This window comes from Gavia stellata, chromosome 19 (assembly GCF_030936135.1).
Source record: "Gavia stellata isolate bGavSte3 chromosome 19, bGavSte3.hap2, whole genome shotgun sequence".
In the NCBI taxonomy this organism is placed as follows: Eukaryota; Metazoa; Chordata; class Aves; order Gaviiformes; family Gaviidae; genus Gavia; species Gavia stellata.
In genome coordinates this window covers 2,652,416-2,674,676 of record NC_082612.1, presented here as the reverse complement: position 1 = coordinate 2,674,676, position 22,261 = coordinate 2,652,416, and the positions used below count along the sequence as shown (strand labels likewise).

General features: G+C 47.1%; 1 protein-coding gene across 1 annotated transcript in view; it reads right to left on the bottom strand.

Annotated features, from left to right (window-relative positions):
- Positions 1–10,363: 10,363 nt before the first annotated feature.
- The window catches only part of SHROOM3 (shroom family member 3), a 154,808-nt gene continuing 142,910 nt past the window's right edge, over positions 10,364–22,261 (bottom strand). The window contains exons 7-11 of the mRNA XM_059826802.1: positions 18,778–19,695; positions 17,160–17,678; positions 16,155–16,305; positions 11,796–12,068; positions 10,364–11,140 (exon numbers count right to left, since the gene is read on the bottom strand). Coding sequence (XP_059682785.1) covers positions 10,781–11,140; positions 11,796–12,068; positions 16,155–16,305; positions 17,160–17,678; positions 18,778–19,695 — 2,221 coding nt within the window. The 3' untranslated portion in view covers positions 10,364–10,780. The remainder of the gene's footprint in view (positions 11,141–11,795; positions 12,069–16,154; positions 16,306–17,159; positions 17,679–18,777; positions 19,696–22,261) is intronic.

The following is a 22,261-nucleotide window of genomic DNA, read 5'->3' as shown; positions in this document are numbered from 1 at the left end:
CTTCCTCTGCTGTTTTCTGCTCTAATCTGCTTGCTCCTGTGTGCGCTACAGGGGTGGGTAGTGGGAAGGAGTACGTATCCATCTATGTGCCTACTTAAACTGTGGCCTTGCAGCTGATACTGAGTTAGACCACATGCCAGGCAAAGCATGATTGACTGAATAAAGCTACTTTAGCAGTAGTTGCTCCCTTGACCCTGTTTGCTGCAGTGAGGGGTCGCTGGCTGTTCAGTTTCTGAACTCTGGGACTAGTCCCCGCCAGGGAAGCTCTAACAAGTGTGTGTTGTGCGTGCATTGTGCCATCCCCAATGATGACGTGCTGCTCCTATCTTCTTGCTGGGGATGGGGGTCTGACAGGGAACAGGGCATGGCTTGTGCTCTCGCAAATAGCTTTGCTTTCCAAAAACATGCTCAGCAGCCGGGTGCACTGCAGGCTGGCACTAGTGTACTTAAGGAGTAGAGAAGAGCAGGCAAGTCAGGCTAACAGCACTTGCTAGGGGAAAAGACATGGAATGTAAGGTGAAACCTGACAGAAAGCTTAGGAGTGAGGCCTTGAGAGGATCATGAACTGTGGTCTTGACACTGTTAGAGACCTGGTATCATGTTGTATCACAAAGTTGGTGGCTTGGCAACATGGCAGGTATGGGTGACAAAGTATGTAGCAGCCTGTGGGTCAGTGTCTGTAACACTTGGCTGCTAAGCTCCAACTGCAGCCTGAGGGCTGTATCAAACAGGGTTACTAGAGGTAGTAAATCCTGACTGGACCAAGCACAACTAGCTGCAGTTAGGCAGACTGAAACAAAAAAAGCTTAGTAAGCAGTCTCTTCTGCTTACAACCTCTTTGCTCTGCTCGTGCAATGCCTTGGAGTGTCTGCTACTGCTATTCCCCAGCTGCCTGCTAGCCATGCCTATCCAAGACAGGGCTCAAGTTGGGACTGCTGCAGCATTTGAGGACCTGATGAAAGGTAAAGAAGTCTTGCCTGCTGTGGAGGGTGGGGAGCCTGGGCAGGCTGCCCAAGTTTGGGGGCTGGCTCCGTGATCACTGAAGGTACAATAGTGCAGCTCAGCTGGTAACTGACTGTGCTGGTGAGGTGGTCTTTAGCCAAATGCTGCTGAAGTGGTGAAATTTGACTCCTGTTGGCTAATCTCTCTCAGCAGGGCTGTTGTAGGCCAGGGCTGCATTTGCTGTTCCTTTAAATAGCTGAGCAGTTGAGCCAGCTGTTTGGGTAGGGGCAATTCCACTCTGCAGAGTATTTTGGCCATTTGAAGGCATTTTATGAGTGGCTGACAGGCTGCAAGCCTGTTGTGCCTGTCAGCGCAATTGCTGCGTGGCAGTAACACTGTCCAGATCTGTACTGCAGCAGCTGCCCCAGAGCTGGGCATTCCCATGAGTGATGCAGGGATTTGCTTTGGAGGGGAGACCCTCCTACTTTACTGATGTCCTTTTTATCTCTGCTGTCTGATAACCCTTGTTATGGAGGCCTTCTTGCAGCTCTGCCAGAAGGGCATGAGTTGTAGCTTGGTGACTTGGTGGGCAAAAAAGCAGGAGGCTTTCTGGGCACCTGTCCCTCTGGGGAGGTATGTGAGTTTGGGGAACACCAAAGGGTGCTGCTGCAGTGAAAAAGTTCAGCAAAAGTTCCCACTAAGCACTGGCTGGGAGGGTGGGGAAGGGGTTGCTGCAACCGATCTCCTGTGTGGGAGTAGGACAGAGAGAGCATGCACCCTGCGTGGCCAGAGTGTGGCCACGCTGCAGGACTATCTCATTTGACACTAACAGGGGCACAGGTAATGGTGCTTATAATTCTATAATTCCTGCCCTACATATACTACATTATTTACAGGATAGGATGTATTTACTAGGCAAAGGATGAGACAAGTCTTGCTGATGCTTTGCCTTGTCAAATAAGTTGTGATTTTTTTTTTTTAAGGCTATTTGTACTTGGGGTGGGAGGTTGGTGGGAAGAGGATGGCTTTTGTCTTGTTTCCCCCTCTATCCCTGCGTTCCCTTATCTGACTAAACGTAACCTAAATGAAGTGTACAAGCACTTAAAAAGTACAAGGCCCTTAGGTTGCAGAGGCACAGAGGAGCTTACAGCTGGTCCCTCTGCTGTCTTTGTTCCTGGCTGCCCTGATTAGATGAGGTGTATGTCTGTCAGCACTGACAAGAGTAAAGCTGATCTCATTTTGCCTGTTAAGCTGGCAGTCCTGATTTCTAGGTAGGTTAGCCGCAAGTGGTCCTGACCGCTATGCTCAGGGTACAAACAGTGCCTTGATGGGGGCCACCCCCCCCTTGTACTTTTCACAAGAGTTAATTAGGCTTATCCTGCTTTCTAACACTGGCAGCTACCACTAAGGAGACCACAAAACAAGAGAAAGGGTAGGAAGGAAGCATGCCTTTGCCAGCGCTTCCTGCCTCTTGAGGTTTTTACTCCCATATCCCAAAGCTATAAATACTCCTGTTCCTATAAGTGACACTGGTAAACAGGCAGAGTAAATGCAGAGTGCCCTGACTGGCTCCTAGAGTGATGATAAGACTTTTCTTCTGCTAGAGTGATCAGGAAAGCAAGAACGCTATGCCCTGCTGCAGGTGGAGGGTCACAGTGAATGTAAATGCAGGGCTTGTCCCTGCCAAGAACACCGTCCTGGAAGTGCAGGGTGAACTCAGCTCATCAGTATCTCTGGTGGGACCCTGAGCCCTGCTTGCTTTGGGGAGGAGCAGGAAGCACCACAGCATGGCCTAAGGGGGTGGGGGGGGAGCTATGTTTCTTTTATTATTTAAATCCTGCATAGTGTGCAGTCAGTCTTGCAGTCCAGCAACACATCCCAACAGGAGCCAAGAGCCTACAGGAGGAATCTGCCCCTTGGTTGCCTGAACACTGAGACTCAGGTGGGGGGGAAACAACACTGATCCCTGTTGGGAGGGATGCATTTCCTGAAGCCTGCAAGTTTGCTAATCTGTACTTAGCCTCCATCCCTGGCTATTCACCAGGAATCAAAGCCGCACCAGTTTTTTTCCTTACAGCATCATGGCGAGGGAAAGTGGGACCTTGAAAACCCTGCAAAACAGCTGTGAGGCTTTGTGTTATAACATGGAGATTTAGATTGGATGTTACGAAAAATTTCCTCGGGGTTGTCAAGCATGGGAATGGGCTGCCCAGCGAAGTGCTTGAGTCACCATCCCTGGAGGTATTTCAAAGATGTGTAGACGTGGCGGTTACGGACATGGTTTAGTGGGGGACTTGGTAGTGCTAGGTTAACAGTTAGACTCAATAACCTTAAAGGTCTTTTCCAACCTAAATGATTCTATGAACACAATTTAAGTGATGTATGTTATCACCTTATGTCTAGGAAGGGGAGAACAAACACCCAGTGGCAGAAGAGATGAGTTTGGAAATGTAGATGTGGCAGGAATTAAAATCTCTTGCAGGACCTAAAAGAGGGGTGATGGCTAATACAGACTAGCAGCTTTGTCTTCTCAAAAAATAACTTCTCCTTGAGCAGTTCACATTAACTTCACTTGACAGAAATAGGCCATCCAAGTGACTCTGTAGCTACATGAGCGTGCATGTGACGCTGTTCAGCACAGCCTCAAAAGACAGTTACGGGACACTGTGCACCCAGAAACTATGCATGGTGTAAGTATGTGCAATGTGCGGAAGGAGAGTGCTGGGGTAAGCCCATGGGCGATGCAGGTTGTGGTGGGGCATGGGAAGCCAGCTGGGTCACTTCCCACTGGAGTTTACAAGGAAAAAAGGTGCTAGACAATTTCATCCAAACAATAGACATAAGAAATTAAACAACAAGTGTTGACCACCAGCCAGCTTTGCAGTGTGCCAACAGTCATGTTCTTTGCCTCCTCACCTACAGCTCCATCAGCCTCAGTTTCAACATTTACAAGCCAAAGTAAACTTCTCTCCCTCACTTTCAGAAAGTCAGCCTCAAACCGTAAGCTGCGTTGCCTGATAGTTGCCCCCCCACTCTGGTGCACAGCATGGGAAACCTTAACCACACAATTCCCCTTTCCTGTAGCGTGATGAAGGTCGGAGCACAAGGCTGGGTGCTGCTGGTGTGGGAGACCAGGCCCTTGGGGTCAGACAGGTACAGACCGTGGTGAGCTGTCTGTGGACAGGAGCCAAGGGGCGAGGCCAAGTCCTGCCATGCAACTGGGGGACACCACTGGGCCTGCACACCGTGTGAAGACCCCCTGGTTATGTGCACCATCATGTCCCGGGGAGCCCTCCCTCTGAGGAAACCAAACCCCCAAGGTGCCTGTTTTCCAACAAACTGGGATATTTTTCACTCTCAACCCCAACTTGGCTGCTCCACAGCGGCTGCAAAGCCTTCCCACGTGAGGGAAAAAATGTATAAAAATATATATGTACTCACTTTTCCTCAGCAGGCTTCAGGCTGAGGTGCGCACCCTCCTGCAGTGCCTTGCGTGTGGGCTCCCGGCCGGCTGCCCCCGAGCCCCGCTGCCCCTCGTTAGCCCTGACGACCCCACAGGTGCTAACTGTAAAAGCACACCTGGAGGGGGGCAGCAAGCCCTGCTCTCATTTTTGGAGGTTTTGGTGAGGGATGAGGGGTGCTGCGGGCTGTCCTGGCGTCCCCCCTGCTGCGTGCTGCGCCCTTCAGCAGCCTGCGGCAGCGACAGCCGGTTGGAGGCGGTTGGAGGCGGTTGGGGCAGCCCCGCCCGGCCCCTTCGTGAGGTAAAATGGCGCCCGCCGCAAAACCAGCTCGGAGAGCCAAGAGAAACTTCTGCAGAAAGCCTCTTTCTCCTCCAAAACCTCCCACAATGGCTTCTCATTTTCAAATGCCATCCTTTCTAAGCTTCCCTGGATCCTTTTTTTAATCACAATCTTATTTTAGCTCAGCGAAACATCTGTGGCACAGCAAGCTGCGCAAAAGCAGGTCCCTGGTAAGCCGTTTCCTCAGTATTCAGTCACGCTTTCACCAGCCTTTATTCTCCCCAGCTGAATTAGGTGGTTTGTTTTGTTTTGTTTTTTTTTTTCATTTCAGTCCTAAAAATTCATTTAGTGCTAAAACAAACAGGAACACAAGAAGTACTGCTGACTTCTCTTGTTTCATTTGAAGGCTATCCACTCCCAGGGCGGCCCTAGCAGAAAGGCGTAGCAGCAAATCACAGAGGAAAAAGCTGCCTGGCTCACATGTGCCATGTTTTCTTTACGGTGTAGTGGAAAAGGAACCCCTTTTCCTCATCTCAAATCCTAATCCCGGCAGAGCCGTGCTGACACCCCCACGAGCCCAGCGAGGGTGCTGAGCCTGGCTCCAGCTCCCTGCCATCTTCCAACGGGCAACAGGAAAGCAGATTTTTGCAAGGATTTTTAGCACTAATGCGCAGCAAGCTGCACAAAAGCCGGAGCTACAGCTGGAGAGGTTGTGTTACCGTATGCACATATGCAACAGCATAAGCTGCATGCATGTAAGTGTCTGGTAAGCACCCTCCAGACTCCTTGACACCCTGAATTCAGCCTATTTCTACAGTTTGTATTGAAGAGAAAGAGCAGAGTCTGGGCAAACCAGGCAGGAAAGGACTGTCTCCTAGACTGAGACCACTCTAGCCACATAAATACATTCAGTTGCACAACACAAACGATGTTTGTTCAGTAAGGCATTGCTAGAAAAACCCTGTAATACACGAGAGATGTATGATAGTTTACGTGCAGAGGCACGAGCAACAGTTCTGTAGGAACACAGCCAAACCGTACCGCCATGTCACAGTCAGCATACAGCCCCTCTGGAGGGGATATAAAAGAAGAAACAGCTCTTAAGTGAATCAAGCCCAGATGTAAACACTGGTTTAGTGGATGGTTGAACAAGGCATGGAGAGACCTGGGGATCTGGTCTCTAGATGTGCCCGTTGTTTACTTGTACTGATTTAAAGCATGGGCTCTCCTATGAAAAGCTCGCTCTGTTTCCCATTTTGCAAATGACAAGTCACTGCCCACCTTACTATGCAGGATTTGTGTGGAGTGAGTATGAAATGCTATCCAGTTCGGTTTGCTTGCTTCTCTTAATTACCAGGCTAAAAGATCACGACAGCAGCTGAGTTGTAGAGATGATGGATCAGGCCTGACGCATAAACTGTTTTGGTGCTCTGTGTTTGACTGGTTTTATAGGTAACCTTCACAAAAGATCTTGTGTATAAATTTACAACCAACAGACCCTAGCGTGTAAACACTCTTTACTAGATTTAGTCTTGAGGAAAGCATCTGACGTGAATTCCTTGTGACCATCAATTGCCCAAGGGCTCTGATAAAAAAAAACAAATTGTAGGTCGGACGACTAGATTTTCACGGTGCTTGTATCACGTGGCACGGCATGGCAGAGCAGACCGTAGGTGCAGCATGTTGCTAAAAGCATGTGAGGACTTACCGAGAGCTAGGTTTAAAAGACCTGCTTCAACATCCTGTGCAACAGACAGCATCACAGCGCAAGTGCCTGTCTCTAGCTTTCTCTGTCCCCCCGTGCTGGGTCTGGGTGCTATGAGTGGTACAAAGCAGTTTGATTACTTTCGGAGCCCATGAAAAGTGCACCCCAGGTCTCTGGTGCCAAGGCTACAGCCTGAGCAGGAGGCTGTGGAACGATGATTTATGCCTGCCTTTTTCCTGAGAGATCCCTTAGAAACTGGCTGAAAAGTGAAGATAACAATTTAAGGAATGCTGACTCAGGAAAAAATACAGTCCCACTCTCTTCCTGATGCCTTTTTTGACTGGCCTCAAAGACAAAAGCCAGTAGCACTGGGTAAACTGGAAGTTTTCTCTGCAAGTGAGATGTTAACTAAGAATGAGAATGGACAATGTGGAGAAGGCAGGTAACCCAGCAATATCCTTTAGTTGCAGAGGTTTGCATCCTAAGCCAGAAAGGCACAGAAAAGAAGTAAGCAGAATAGGGATCCAGATTCCTGAGTGAGTGAGACGGTACCAGGAAAATGCTATGTTCCTAACTGTAACGTGCAAACACAATGTAACATAACGGGCAATGAGGCACCCCATTGCTTTTGTACAACTAGCTTTTACTTTGAACTGGCAACATCTGTCAAAAGCGTAACTAACTGCTTTGTCCTTACCAGGATTTTTCCTCAAGCTAGTGAAGTGAGACTCCGCGCTTCACGCTGTGCCAGGTGTCGATCTAGCCAGCTGAACGGGCCAGGTAGCTGTCGCAGGATCCTTCGACAGTCGACGGACTTCTCTGGAGACCGCTTTGGAGAAGGCGCTCGACTCAGGTACTCTGAACTGACTTGGGGAGGAGTCTCATCCACTGTCACCTTACAACGGGAGGCCGCAAAGGCTGGCCGCGAACTCAGCCAGTGCCGCTGTCCCCACGGCAGGCTGGAAGGTACAGTATTCCATTCCAGTAGCCCAAATAGATGTGTCAATTATAAAAGTAAGGCTCATTTTTAGCAAAAATTCCCACCTGTTGAGAACCACTGTTTGTTGCAAGATGGGTTTTGAATCATTTGGTTTTAACATGCTGTAATGTTTAGCCCCTGCTGCAGTTGCAAGGGGAAATACCCCAGCTATGGGATGCACAAGACACTGCATTTTGGGGAGGGGGTAGCAATGCAAATCATGCTCGCTGTGTCTAGGTTACTGGCTTTCTCCATTGCAGTCACATTAACTACAGGTTCAGATCTAAAAATCTCATGTAGCCAGACCCAATATTCAGGTTTGTTTCAGTAAGTTTACAAGGACTAGACAATAAGTGTAACATTCTGTCCATGGTACTCCTGTCCCATGAAATCATAGTATCACTCTGGGAAATGAGTTTCCATTATACTCTTGTTTTAAAAACACAAGAGAAAAGCAAGGTGGGATAAGGAGCAAGGAATAGGTTCCCCTTTTTGCCAAAGGCACTGAGAAGTAAATCTATTGGCTTGACCTATGTTTAATTACCTTTAAATAAATGTCAAGATGTGCTTCTACCAAACTCTGCAAACCTTGCAGTTAGGAGAGCAATTTTTGAACAAAAAGTAAGTCGATAAACTTACCAGCGCTTACAACAGAAATATGGGCTTTAACTCATTTTTCACCTGAATATCTAAGCTGTTGTAAAAATATAAGTAACTTATCACTTGCCTCATTAGCTGATGCTTGTGTGTACAGTGGGAGCACACGTAGGACTTTCATCATCAACCCCCAAACTTGCTGGACTGCAGAGCCATGCCAAACATCTGAATTTCCTGTAAACCACCATGAACCCTTAACCTCAGATTTTTTTAGCTGGAAACCCAACAAAAGAAACTGTTTTACACACTATTTAGTAAAGCCTTATATACCACTTATATACCACTACCACTACCACCACCACCACAAGGCTGGCCGACTGCCCGCCACTTGGAAACGCTTGACTTGCAGCGTAACACCGGCACGCAGAGCGACGATTGCGATCAATCACGCATCCCATGTGGGCGAAGGTGGCTGGAGATCGCAGCGTGTGCAGCCCAAGGTGCTCCCCCTGAAGTCAGTGCTGGTTCCCGGAGCAAACAGGCAGACCCTGCTTCGCTGGGAGGCTCTTCCTGGCCTGAGGGTAGACTGCAGGACGTTGTTTCTCAGGAAAGAACTCACTAAATGGAAAATGCACTGTTGGCCGGTCTCAAGCGGTTTGCAAAAGCCTGCCAGATTTGCCAAGTCTTTCTGATTTGTTTTGGTAAGCGTAGGATGGAAGGGTGGCTGTAAAAAAAAATCTAAATGAAAACAACTTTTAAGTATGATAAACTAAACTGAAGTACTGTGTAGGGTTTTTTTTAGGACAAATTAGATGTTTTGATTGGCTTGAAACAGCTCCCCCCAGTGTTTTGCTGAAACTCCACTCAAACAAACAATTATTCTTGAGTGACCCCACAAATACTTTTCCCTCCAATTTTCTTTTTGATTCAGCTGTTAAGGGATAAAAATCAGTTCCCCTGCTTAGGGTTCTCATGAAATGCTGTACGAGCCTTAACACCATTCAAGCTCAGAAGTAATGAAAAGGATATGTTTCCTGTCATCACAGGTAATTGGCTTGCTGCTTCTAAAAGCATTACAAAGCCAGGTAGATTTTCTTTTGGGTATTGGAGAATCAATGCTTGATATGACAAAAGGTCATTGGCATTTTCTTTAGTCTGCCAAGCTGCCCGTGGAAGAGCTATGATGTGAGCTATGAAAGAAAAAGGGGCTTTAAAACCAGCACTGAAAGCAATGAATGTTGTAATTTTCAGTCACATGCTAGAGTTGAAATCCAAAACGAATGGACTTAGAAACTACATGACTAAAATCTCTGCTCTGGTCCTAGTGGCAAGATAGGATGGGATGAACAATGCAACACCCTGGAGAAAGGAGAAGCTTGAATCGCTGCTGCAGCGGGAAATCTCTGCAATGTTAGAAGAGAGATGACCCATATCTAGCTCATCAGCCGTGGTGGTAATCTTTTCAGGCAGCTTCTAGCCATTTCGTTTAAACAGTGATGCAGCTCGTTAGAGAGGAAAGCACCTTCCATACAGAAAAAGAGAGCCTGCCCCAATCTGCTTTGCTGACTGCAAACTGGCAGCAATCCTCTAGCACTTGGTAAGCTGATACGGTACAGTTCAGTCAGGCAAATTTAGTTACTCCGGGTTGCCCTGACTAGGAAATAATCCAGTAGTCTTTACGGTAGGCTCTTGTCTATCTAACCAGGGTGCACAACATTGTCGTTACATGTGCATGATTTCTGTGGGTAGGTAGAGAATACTGGATTTCAAGTTAATGCCTCTTCTAGCTTGTAAAATAATTTCTGATGAAGTGGGTTCAGACAAATGAGGTATTGCTGTATGGAAAGAGTCCTAGTGTACATCATCCTTTCACAAAAACAGGCCTATAAATAATGTCGTTAGAAATCCCTCTCACATCTCACAGAAATCCATTCAGGCTGCAACAGTAACACAGATCATGAGTTAGATTATTCAAAACAAAGACAGACTTCCCCCATGCCGCCGCAGCGCGTCCAGACCTGAGTTCATTACTTCATGCTAACTTGGACTCCTGACATGCAAGTTCTCATAAAAGCCTGTTTAAACTCCATAATCAGTGGATCACAAGATCCATAAGAGGAAAGATTGTATTTTCCTGGTCAAAATCTCCTTCACGAGGCCACTTAACGGTACATTTAGCACGTGTTGGAACAGGTTGAGGCTTCTTCTGGTAGCCCTTTATTATATTAAAAAACAACAACAACAGCAACAAAACCACGAAGAGATGTTCCAAGCTAATGCATGACTATCTTTGGGGTTCCCTCTTTTTGTTAAGGTTTTCACAAAATACAAAATTAAACGTCTTTTCTACATACAGAACAAAGTAGAATCACGTAACTGATTAGAGTATGTACAAAAACTTACACATTCTGTCTTGTTCTTTAAAAAATATAAATATCAATAATGTTCAGTAGAATGGGTTGGTTTTATTTTTAAGGCTTCATTCTTTTAGATCCTTCATTATGTAATGGGGTGTCAGGTAGGCAGGAAAGGGAGGGAAGAGAGGAGGTCATGTTTTTTATAAAAGGTAATGTGTTTAATTCTTGTGAGTCTCCTCCTCATCTCTGGCAGATTTCCCTCCACATTGATTTAAGTTTCCAGGAAGCAGAGGTGGAAGGAAAGGAAAATAAAAACTTTATTATTGCTATTTTTTTCCTTCATTAAAATCTTGTTTTAAACCTGTCTCTATTCATTGTCTTTGTAGAGAACCATCTGCCAAGTACTTGGATTAAATAGACTCAAGAAGGAGGACTGTATCCCAGGCCCACCTGGGAAAGGTTAGAGTGAGGAAGAGACCGCTGGAGGTGTTTTACCACCGACCCCGGCGGAGGTAGCAAGTGCTGCAGCTAGGGCAGCTGCTGCTGTTGCATCCCTGGGCGTGAAGTCTGTGGGGAGGCTTTCCATCAGGCACTTGAGCTGTTCCTGACCGAGTTTGATTTTATCATCTAGCTCTCGCTGCTCTATGAGGAGTGCCGACTTCATCTTTACAAAGTGCTGGTAGTCCTGGAGCTGTTCCTCAGAGAGGTAGTTGCCCAGGATCTCCAAGACCACCCGTTCTCGGCGGTCAAGGTTTTCCTTCAGTTCCCGGGCATCTTCATGCTGGCCAGCCAGCAGTTTCCTCTTCTCATTCAGCGAACTCTGCACACACCAGAGAGAATGCTTCAGTATCGGCAGCACCAAACTCACTGATCCGCCCCCCTCCTTCCCCCCGACACCATGCTTGCCACCTCTGGGGGGGGAACGGGATGGCTACTAAGCTCCCAGACACACAATCAAAAGCCTGGGGGAGAAGGATGAAGTCCTCATGGCAGATTGAATGGAAATCCCACTGAATCAGACTCCGAATGCTCTAGTCAATGTGGGGCAGAAAGTGCTCCAAGAAAGTCAGTATAACTGGCTTGAAAGTAACAACTGCCAGCAATATCTGGCTTTGTCTCTCACAACGACCCAAAGAATGTTAAAAAGCGGCTTCAACTGAGGCAAAAGGCAGTGGGTTGTTCCACGATGCACACCACCATACAGCCTTTCCTCCAGCTGCGAGTCACAGACATGCTGTCCGGAACACGGCCATTCTGTTTTGAGACGAAAGCTGCAGCATCTGAGACATTTAAACAAACCCGGACCAAGATTCCCAGGGACAGAACCGCGTTTGCTACTGCTTATACATAAGCACTAAGACACCTCCCTTCCTGTGAGCCTTTGGAGGTCCTAGCTTACACAAGCACGTTCTTGTGACTGCTGCTGTCCCACATCCCAAAAAAGGCCAAGATGCTATGGTTGTGCAGATACGTACCCGCTCTTCACTGTTGCCATTTTCCCCTAGACTACTCAGAACGTTCTCTACACGGGCCAGGCGTCCCGACAGGGAGAGCAAGAGGTTCACCACCTTATCCAAATCGCCAATGAACATCTTGTACTTGTCAAACTCGTTAGGTTTGCATAGTTCGCTGATCAACAGCTCCACCTCCTCCCCACGAGCATTATTCATCTTAATGTCTGCAAGCAGGCCTTCCTTGGCTTCCTTCAGGATTTCCAGTTTGTGGGTCAAGCTCCCGATGAGCTCAGCCTGTCAGAAGGGAAACACATTGCCACATCAGTCATTACCATGATCACCCTGGTCATATGGTTGACGACAACAAGAGGATATGGCTACAGTGTCTGAGAAGCAGGGTCAAGTCAGCAACAGCTGACAAAGACGACATTAAGGGGGCAACAGAGAAAACGCTGAAATTCCACGTCTAGGGGATAATCTGAATACCCGATCAGATTGCATGAAGATAGATTTGTTCTACCGAGTCATCTGATTTGGTGTTCCATATTCTGTTACCCAACTACCTACATCTGAAAGATGTAGGTTCTTTAAAGTCTCCGAGTAAAAAGAGCTACAGCCACATCTCTTGCATATTCCCTACTCCCTGCTCCAGCCTGGAATTTCTTGTTTGGATGTTATATTTTTTACGACCCAGAACCGTGCAAAAGAAGTGGCAGGAAAATGAATTTGAGCTGTACTAATGGCATGACAGGAGGCTGAATTGACACTTACTAGTTACATATGGCTTAGCAAGAAAGAAGGAATTGCTACATATTTCCCTTTCCTATAGTACCCTGAAACTACTGACTGCTCCTTACTTGTCCACCTCAGTGTTGAGGCACAAGCCTCAGATTCAACCGTGACCAAAAATCCCTGCGTATGCACTGCCTCACACAGAGAGGCATTAAGCAAGCATTTACACCAAAGATGCTCTAGATTTAGTTAGTGACTGAGCAAAGACAGGGAGAGCACACACCCATTTTGTGAAAATGCTGGCAACTGTTTCACTGCCGAAGAAAAGGAGGCCCCCAGGGTTCAGTTACTCCAGAAACAGCAGTGCTGCACATGTGCTGGAGATCCTAATTTCTGTTAGGATTTAGGGGAAAGACACATGCAAAAGCAGAAGTCTATGGCCTGGGGCTTGCAATTCTTGCTTCTATTTAGTCAGAACTGAGAGCACAGAGAGCAGGATAAGCTGTTCATACAAGGGTTGGGTATTTTCAGTCTCTTCAGTTTATGCACTGCCAAGGCACCATTATATGTGTGTTAATCTACTCTGCATACCAACACTGCAGGATGAAATAGAAGGTTGTGTGAAAATACTCTCTCAAAGTTTACTAACACAGTCAAAGTTTACTAACACAGTCAGTTCCATCAAAACTGACAGTAATTTCGTGTAGGAAGGCAGTCTACTTCAATGGAGAAAGGTCAGGTCAGGCTGGGCGTTGCCTTGAGTTGGCCCTTATTCCCAGGGGTGGCCTGTCAGAGTGGGATTTAAAAGGCTGGTGTTGCAGCCGGTAAGTTAACAGCACTGTTTGGGCAGACGCCACTAGATGGTACACTTTCCGTGCATCTTCTGGAGCGCATAGTTTTGCGGCTGCACTACAGTCCACTTTCAGCTTCCACATATATGCAAAGGCTGAATAAAATGCGAGTAATATTCTCTTAAAACAAATGTCAGCTACCAGGCTTACGCTGGAATGACTGCTAAGTCACGACATTTGTTAGCAGCATAGTTCGGGGGGACAGGAGAGCAAAGGTGGTACTGAATCCCACCTGCTAGGAAAAGGGACAACCAAAACTCCCTTACTTGGATTCTCCCCTCAGTAGGACAGGTAGCATCCAGAGACAAGAACCAACACTTGCCTTTCCCTGTGCCTATGATGCTAATGCCACCTTCAGAAGAAAGATCTGAGGTCCTTATCAGTTGATTGTTGGACCAAATCCTGAGGAGCAAAAGAAGGGATCCATTTTCAACGATTATGATGTCGGGGGAAAAACTCTATAGCAGGACTCTACAGGCCGGACTCAAAGTCCGGCATTAACCTTGACAGGTTTCCAGGAGGGCCGAGCTGCTCAGAACCGGCTGTTGTTCCTCCCTGCTCCAGGAGCTTTGCTCAAGGTGCAGACCTGCCCTCAAACCATAGCAGAAGGCTACAGGACTGCTGGGACTGACATACCTTTGTTCTGAAGGCGTGGGAGCTGGATGCGGACTGTGAAATACTTGCTTTGTGTTCATTAATCAGTGACTCTCCTGCGATCCCAAATGCCAACCGATACAGGTCCTTTGCATACTTACAATGGAAATGAGCTTGGTTTATCCAAATAACCTCTCAGAGTAGCTGCCTTCTCAGATAATGCCTATGCAAATGTTATTTCACACAGACCATGAACAAACATGCCAGGCAGATCTTGTTGTCTGGGCCTAATCACTCCCATCTATTTCTGTTTTCCATGCAAATGTAACCTTTGAGGCCTGGGACTTGTCCTCCATGGCAGGACATCTACTTGCAAGCCTGTCAGATGCTTGCAGCATGTCCACCGACTCCTTGGAGCAGCACCCTCGACTTGTTTAATCACTCCCTACCTTTCACGTTGGTATAAGCAGGCAGCCAGTTTCGAAGTGAACAGCACCCCAAGAATCGATTGAGTGCTACAGACACGGCAGGGGCTGCGACTACCTTCGAAGCTGGGTGCTCTACAACCAATGGCTTGGACCAGATAATTAAAGCAGCAGACAAAGGCCTTAGGCAAATGCTTTCGATTAGCAACACATGCATGATCTATCTGTATAGACTTGCCACCCAGAACCTGTGTAGGCTCACAGAAATAAGAGACGGCAGGCACGGTGAGCGTCTCTAACCCATTCCAGTGGCATGGTATGACAGCTTCTAAAAACTTGTCAGGTCCTACCTGCACCTCAAATGCTCCACAAAAATAGGGCTAATCTACTCACTCAGTACTCATAATTTGTGTTACAGAGCACTTCGATGGAAGTCCCATTCTAGCTGTCATTGTATTAAAAGCCTGGTAGGGAGCAGATTTTGCTTAGCAGAGAAAAGCTCAGAACAGAAACAGTAAGGCAACATGAAAAAGAGAGGTGAGCTCTCCAAGTCAGGGCTGCAGGACAAATTGCATACTCACAAACACCACTCAGCCTCACATCTTCTCTCTGCTTTTTTTTTTTTACACTTGGCATGGGGATAAGGACCCAGAGAGAAAATGTGGAGTTGTGCTAGAGACACACGAATTCTCTGTACTTTGACAGAAAGGCCGAGCTTGGGAGCCTTTCTTTAAATTCATGCCTGATTTCAGCACGGGACGAATTAAGTACTGTATTTACAGTATATGGGACTTGCACAAATATTTGTATCCTTCAATGAGTTTAAACTCTGCTGTTGTACAAACAGAACGAAATATGGGCTGTGCTACTCTGTCCAGTGCAATGTAGGATGTTGTAAATTTACAGGCAGGCAGGTACAGCTGCTTTTGGCACGAAAGCATTAGCTGTGTGAAAGGAGGCACAGACAGGCAAGTACCTGCTTGTGGCTCCTTGGGATTTGTGAGCTTTGCAACATGTCTCTAATTAGCAGGTAACCAATGTGAGACAACCACAGGGACAAATTAGAAGGCCCTGCAAAAGCCCTGGAAGACAGAGCACCGCAGCCTACAGCAAGAACTGCAGGGGCCATTCCTCAGTGAAATGTAGCCGCAATAAGAGAGGAGAATGTTTCCTCCTCACCTGCCCTGCTCTCCTCCCACCCCAATCATCACATAGAGGTTGCGCTGACTGAGCTGCTGAGGTGCACATGGCTTTCAGCAGGTCAGTAAAACAATGAAGTGTGGGGGAAGAAGAATATCCAATGTTTCTTTGGAGGCAGGGAGTGCAGACAGCAGGCAAAATGGGTAAATTGGCTTCACTGAAGAGGAAAATCCTAGGGTGAGACCTCACACACTCAGACAGTGCAGTCACTAGCTGGATTCCGTTCTTGTTTCCAACCCGAGCTGTCCTTGCTCAAGTCACTTCACCTCTTCCTTTCCCTTCCTTGCTACAGGACAGGGACTGCCTCTTACAACCTGTACGCTCAGCATCTGGAGTAATACAGGCCCGCCTCAGGGTTGTGCAAGATTTGTACTGAAATTTGCAGTGAGTACTGGGATTAGCTCTCTTTGTTCAATCTGGGTCACCCTAATGAAGCTTCACAGGTGGCCTAAATGCACCCTGCCCCCGTGCAACTTGGGACTGCCAAAAGCTGACATCAAATAGAAATGCACTTTACTTTAGGGCTTATTATTATTTCAGGAATGTAACCAGCAAATGGTAGTGTGTGCTGAATTTACCTTCTTCTCATTGATGTCCAGCAGCTCCTCTTCCTCACCTACTTCTGCTGGCAAGTCCTTGATTTTATTCAGCAGTTCTGCTTTGGGTGCTGAAACATTGTAATAAGCAGGACAGGTGATCAGGGTTACAGGAGCTTCCTTTTCTTCTCTCCTACACCACAGTGAAGAAAAAGGAAGAGTTCAGTCTGAGCCTGACTTTTTCCCATCCCTAGATCCATGGTTTTCCAGCATTCCCTCTTCGATACCTTCCCAGTGTCATTAGCCACAAAGGAAATGGCCGATTCCTGCCATCAGAGGGTGCATGTCAGCTGCTTTCACATCTCTCCCCTGTGTATAGCAGCGCAGCTGCTCTGCTTAAATGTTGACTGGTTAACAACTCTATATGGCATCAGACCCTGGCTGAAGGTAAATCAGCACAGCTCAGCTGGTGATGGCTAGACTGACCATCTTATCTGTCATGATGCATTACAACTTATTTCTACATGGTTCTCCAGCTGTCACTTGGGAGTCTCTCTATCTTAAAAAAACCCCACACTGGAGGACTTGGGCTGATCTTTGCATCCCCCTGTAATAAGTAGGCGCTCACATCCCTCCTTCCAAAATTTGCCCTCTCATTATTTTTCTGCCTGTCACTGTTTTGGTTCTGATTTTACTCTCATATCTCTGTTACTTGTGCTTTGGACTGAATTGCTTCAGAATACAAAGGTTAAGATAGCAAAATCACATAACATCTCCAGAGATGGTTCATTTCCTGCCTAATCTCAGCATCATTTTCTACGCAGCCCAGAGAGGTAAGCTCAAAGGCCACACATGCAGCTGAACTCATGAGAAAGGGCATTCAGAAATGCCCTGCCAGTCCTCACGCCTGGGAACTGAGGAACTTACTCTCTGCCAGCGTCCACCTATACAGATGCAGAAAAATTCAGCACAGGCTTGCCCTTAGAAGCAAGCAAGCAGCGACTTCTGCTGTGACATTAGCCCACAACCCAAACAAGAATTGCTTACGTGTCATCTTCGACTACTGTCCTGCTAGCTTTCTTCTGTGTCATTTTTCTTCTCATGTTGTTCTCCTTCAGCAAGCTGGTTCCACTGGGGAAAAGCCCTTCCATTAAGTCCATGGTTGTCTTCATTTTGGAATCTGGATCCAGGATATCAGCCAGCGACTTGTCTTTATGGACAATTTCTTTTGCTAGAGCCTCTGACTTAATATCCTCTGGGGTCTTTTTCTTCGTTTTTACTGGAGGTGCTGCACCGAGAGTCCCGGAGTCCAGGTTGCTGTTTTCTGACTCTCCGGTGATGACTGCTGGCTCTCTGTGGTTGCTTTCAGGTTGAGTTATGGGCTGTCTATCAGCGCTTTGAGGCCCTTCAGAAGAAGCAGGTAACTGGTGTTGCTTATCCCCAGCAGATGGAGAGCTAGTCCTCTTTGACGCAGGTAGCGAGAGGGACCAATTATTTTCACCGATACTGGTGCCCAACCCTGTTATCTCCCTCTCGGCCAGGGCTTTGGGAAAGTTTCTGAAGCTGCTATGGACAGAAAAATTCTGTGAGATGAAGATAAACTTACCACACAGGACCATTGTGAACATATGGTGAAGGCCTACGACAAGTAAGTTTTTCCTTCTCTCTCACTTATTTTTGTCTCTTACTTCTTACTTCAATACGGAAAGGCCCACAGTATGAAGCTACTGGCACCAGAGGCATACTGTCCCCTCAACCTGGACACCGCTGTTTTGTCATTCCAACACAGAAGGAACTAGTGAGCCACAAGTCAGTTTGTTTTCTGGCTACAGGCTGAGGACATTGAGTCTTACCTCCTGGGAGTACCTTCCTGAGCAGCCTATACTCATTTGTTCTTTTCATGTTGCAAAAGCCAATCACGACCACAGCCCTGGCCAGATTCTTCCCAGCTGGAAATCAGAGCAGCTCCTTGGGAGCGAGGGAAGCCGTGCTGAGTTACACCAGCTGGGCACCTAGCCCAAAGTCCTATCCTTCAGGAGAAATCCACTATACAGTGTTACTGTGACATATTTGTGTTGTCACTTCTTGGCAGATGGTCACTGTTTCATAACAGCATTATTTTGTGCCAGGTCTAAAATGTATTCTGTGAAACTCTAACTGTTTGGAAAAACCGTCATGGATTTTCATAGTTCTCTCTCAAAAAACAGCAACTGGAAGGAGTCAGCAGCCATTTTAACCCTTCATGCTGGAGTAAGAAGCAACTCCACTGACAACTCCACTGACATCCGTACGGTAACTGCAGGGAGAACAAGACCAGGATAGTATCTAACCCATAACCCCCTTTGCCTTGCTTACTAGGCACCTGTCAGTGCATCTGCTATGGGCCGCAAAGCTTTTTGCCTTCTTGCTTTGTGCTCTGGCCTGGCCACATCATTTGACAACGCTCTTGGCAGCCAGCAAAGCCTAGCGGCAGCGAGTCTGTCTGTCTGTCTGTCCCTCTCCCCTTATAATGTGTGCAGTCCTCTGCAAGCTTCCCGCTCAGCTGTGGGTGGGTCATCGCGGCACGCGGAGCTGCGGAGGTCAGTCACATTTGTCTGGAGCCCCGCATATCTTACTGTATATGGCCCTACAACGCCCAAGACGCTGCGTTACAGCCCTCCCTTACCTCACTTTGGCCTCCTCTGTGAGCCTGTTGGATTTGTCTCCAGCTGCCCCATTCCCCTCAAGCACCGCCGGTGGGGGAGGAGGTGGGAATTCCTCCGTGCTGTTTGCAGAAGTGCAAGAGCTCAGCTCAGGAAGAGGATGGGTTAGCAGTGGGGGTGAGAAGGGTGGAGCAACGATACTGGGCTGGGAAGGCATGACAAACACCTCGTCGTCTTCATCGTCCTGCAGCAATGGTGGGGGTGTGAGCTGCAGGCCCGACTCTGAGATCCGGAGATAGGTTGTCCCCTGAGGAGAAGGAGTCTCTGGGTCAGAAGAAGTGCTGCTCTGTGTCGGCAGGGACTGCCACCTCTGAGAGAGCTTTGGCCCAGCCGCTGGAGGAGACACCATAGCCCTTGGGTAGCTGTTGTCTTTGACCGAATGAGCCCACACCACTTTGGGTGGGAGGGATCTGTGAAGCAGCCCAGCTTTCCTTCTCCACATTATTTCTTCTGTGGGCATCTCGGGGGATCTATCCTGGACAGCATCCAAAGACTGTGCCTGAATATTACCGTTGCCCTCAGGAGAAACAGCATCTCGTTTGGCATGGTGCTGTCTCAGAGCCTGGCCATCACCGGCACTCTGGAAGTCTGAGGGAGTCTGGGTGGGCGTATTAGGGGAGGACGGGCCAGATCCAGAAGGAGTAAGGTTAAGCAACAAGGGTTTAAAGCCTTGCTTTTGCTCAGGATAGTGACTCCTTGCCTCTGTTGAGGATGGGACAAATGCAGAAGTCCTGCTATCTGGCCTGGAAAGTTCTGAGAGCTTGTGGTTCTCGGTCAGTGCAGCAGACCCGGTGACAACCTCGCTGCTGTGGTGAGGATGGGGATAGCAACTTGTGAACGCCATTTTTTCTGAGTGGCTTCTTTCTTTCTTGATGAAAGACCTAAAAACCAAGAGACAGACCACGATAAGATTAATAATTAATCTATGAGCAAGAAAAGCTATTGTGCATCTCCTTAATGAACAAATTATGCAACCATATCAGAGGTCTGGGTCAGTGCTTGCTGATCTAGGTGAGGTGCAGTTGTGCTTTAAAACTGGTAGTAAAATCCAGTCTACTAATGATAGGGACAGAGAGCCAGATCCATTCCCACTCACCATCTCCCATCATTTTCAGTGTGTGCTAGATCACACACACATGTGCATACATGTAGCAAGCATCACAGCAATAACTTAATAGAAAAAAATCTAGGAAAACCTAGGTGCCTGGCTTCCTTTCCAGCTTTGCTGTGAATTTTTTTTGTTACAGATGGGGCTAGTAGTGACTGCTGTAAGAAAGACTACTTGACATTATCTACCATCAAACTCCATTCTCAATTGCTGATAATTTTAAGAATTTCAGCTTTATGGGCCAGAAATTCCCAAAACATTATCTGCTCCTTTTGGAAAGGTGCCATTGAAATGATTCAACTGCCTCTGAGAACAAAGTGAGGCCAAAAAATGCACTATTTTGACTGCGGAGAAAAATAAAAAGCTCTTGCAACCTTGGCATCCTGCTAGAACAAATCGCTCCACTCAGATAGGCAGGTGTTACAAAAACCAAAGCCAATAGACTTCAACTGGAAACGGATGTTAAGGCTGCAAAGTCAGCAGATTAAATTATTCCTTCCAGGTCTTTTAAGATGTTCTCACGTGAGTCTGAGAAACAGTGTCAGGCCTTTGAAGTGAGGGCCCTGCTCAGAACACACAGGCAAATCTACTTGCCCGTACGGCTATTTAGCTGGAAAACAAAATGAGCGGTAATGATAGTGTTAGCAGATGCAAGAGAAGATGGCCTAAGAACATGAGGCCATACCATAAAACAAAAAATACAACAAAGCTCTACTGCCAATATATTTTCTGCTCGAGATGCATTGTTCAAATAATCCAACACTGCCAATCTGTGATGTTTGAGACTTGGGCCCCAAATTTGCTCTCAGATGTACTGGTACAAATTAAGAATAACTCTGTCAAAGACATGGGTCGTTCCAGCTTTACTCTGGTGTAACTGAGAATAGAATTTGGCAGCCTTTGCCTGGGGGTGGGGAAACTTCCCAGACAGACTGCTCTTGGTATCATCTGTGGTTCCTGGACAGTAGCAATGTGTATTCTTTTCAGATGCTCAGTGTTTGTCAGAAACACCAGATGGTAATTCTCTAATTGAAAGATCTCTCCTACTGTGGAAGCAATTGTGGATTCTAAAACTGGTGGAGCAACAACCGTTCCCAAAAGTGCTTGCGAGACAGCCACTGTATGACACCTGGGGAGTAGCCTAAGAGCATGGAGTGTAAGTCACAGAGCACGTGTGACCGGACCAAGTGATTGCTGACCAGAGTGTCCATAACTTCACCATTTGACAGTGCTCCTCCTTGTGCAATAGAGGTGGTAGGGATGGTCCCATCTCCCTCTCCAGCACATTAAGCAGTTGTGTCCCAAGGAAACCTAGAAGCATAATTCCTACTGCCTGCTGTTGCCTTCCCTGGAGGGCCCGTGCATGGAATATGCCACAGACAGCGACAGGATGGTGATGGTTAGGTGCGAGAGGACTGGCTAGAAAACCAGCTATTTTGGGCTGACAATCACAGGACAGACAAAGACTGCATCTCTTAAGGGATGGATTAAAGATGACCCAGACTGTGAAATACTCACACTGGGGCAGGGGAACGTTCAACAGTATCCTAATAGTGGAACTCCTTCTGTGAATCATTTGCACGCGGGTAAGGTCCTGGTCTACCTGTCCCTTTCAGTCTGCAAAGGATTTCTATCTCATCCTCACTGAGAGTTAAATGCAAATCTTCTACCGGCTTCAGCAGTGCATGATCAGAGCCCTCTGGCTTCCAAAACTCGTACCCATTTTCTTTCAGGTCATTTCAGGTGCAGTAAGGTAAGAAAAATCACTCAGCAGCTAAGGCTCGTAGGGAGTGATTTGCAGCCTGTGTAGTGGGATCCTGTGTCCTCAGAGCCAAGAGCTTTTTCCTGACTTCTCCCATCCTTTTGTTCTATCTTTTGGGAAATCCAATTCTGACCAAGAAGGGAAAGCAACCTTACATCTCCCGGAAGAAACATGCTTGCAGAGCATGCAGGATGCCTATGCAGCAGAAACATCATAAAACTGTTAAGTTAATGCAAACAATCTTTGTGCAATGAAGCATGAAAATGAGAAATCTACATTTTGTGCCCCAATAAACTTGTTTTCAGTCTGGGTGTTCAATCCCATTACTTGGAAAATAGGTTGGGGGAAAAAAAAAAAAGGAAGCAGCAAGTAGTTATTGAGAAGAACGATGAAATGCCATCTCTAGAAGAAATGGGGAGGCAGGATGAACTAAACCAGACGTATTGTTCTCTTAGGAAAAAAAATGGAAAAAGTTATTCCAAATCTAAGTAAACGGATGTGTTTTGAATAATCATAAAAGGATATGCCTGAAGGCAGATTGAGTCCCTCTAGAACAACATTTGTGTCTTCTTAGGGG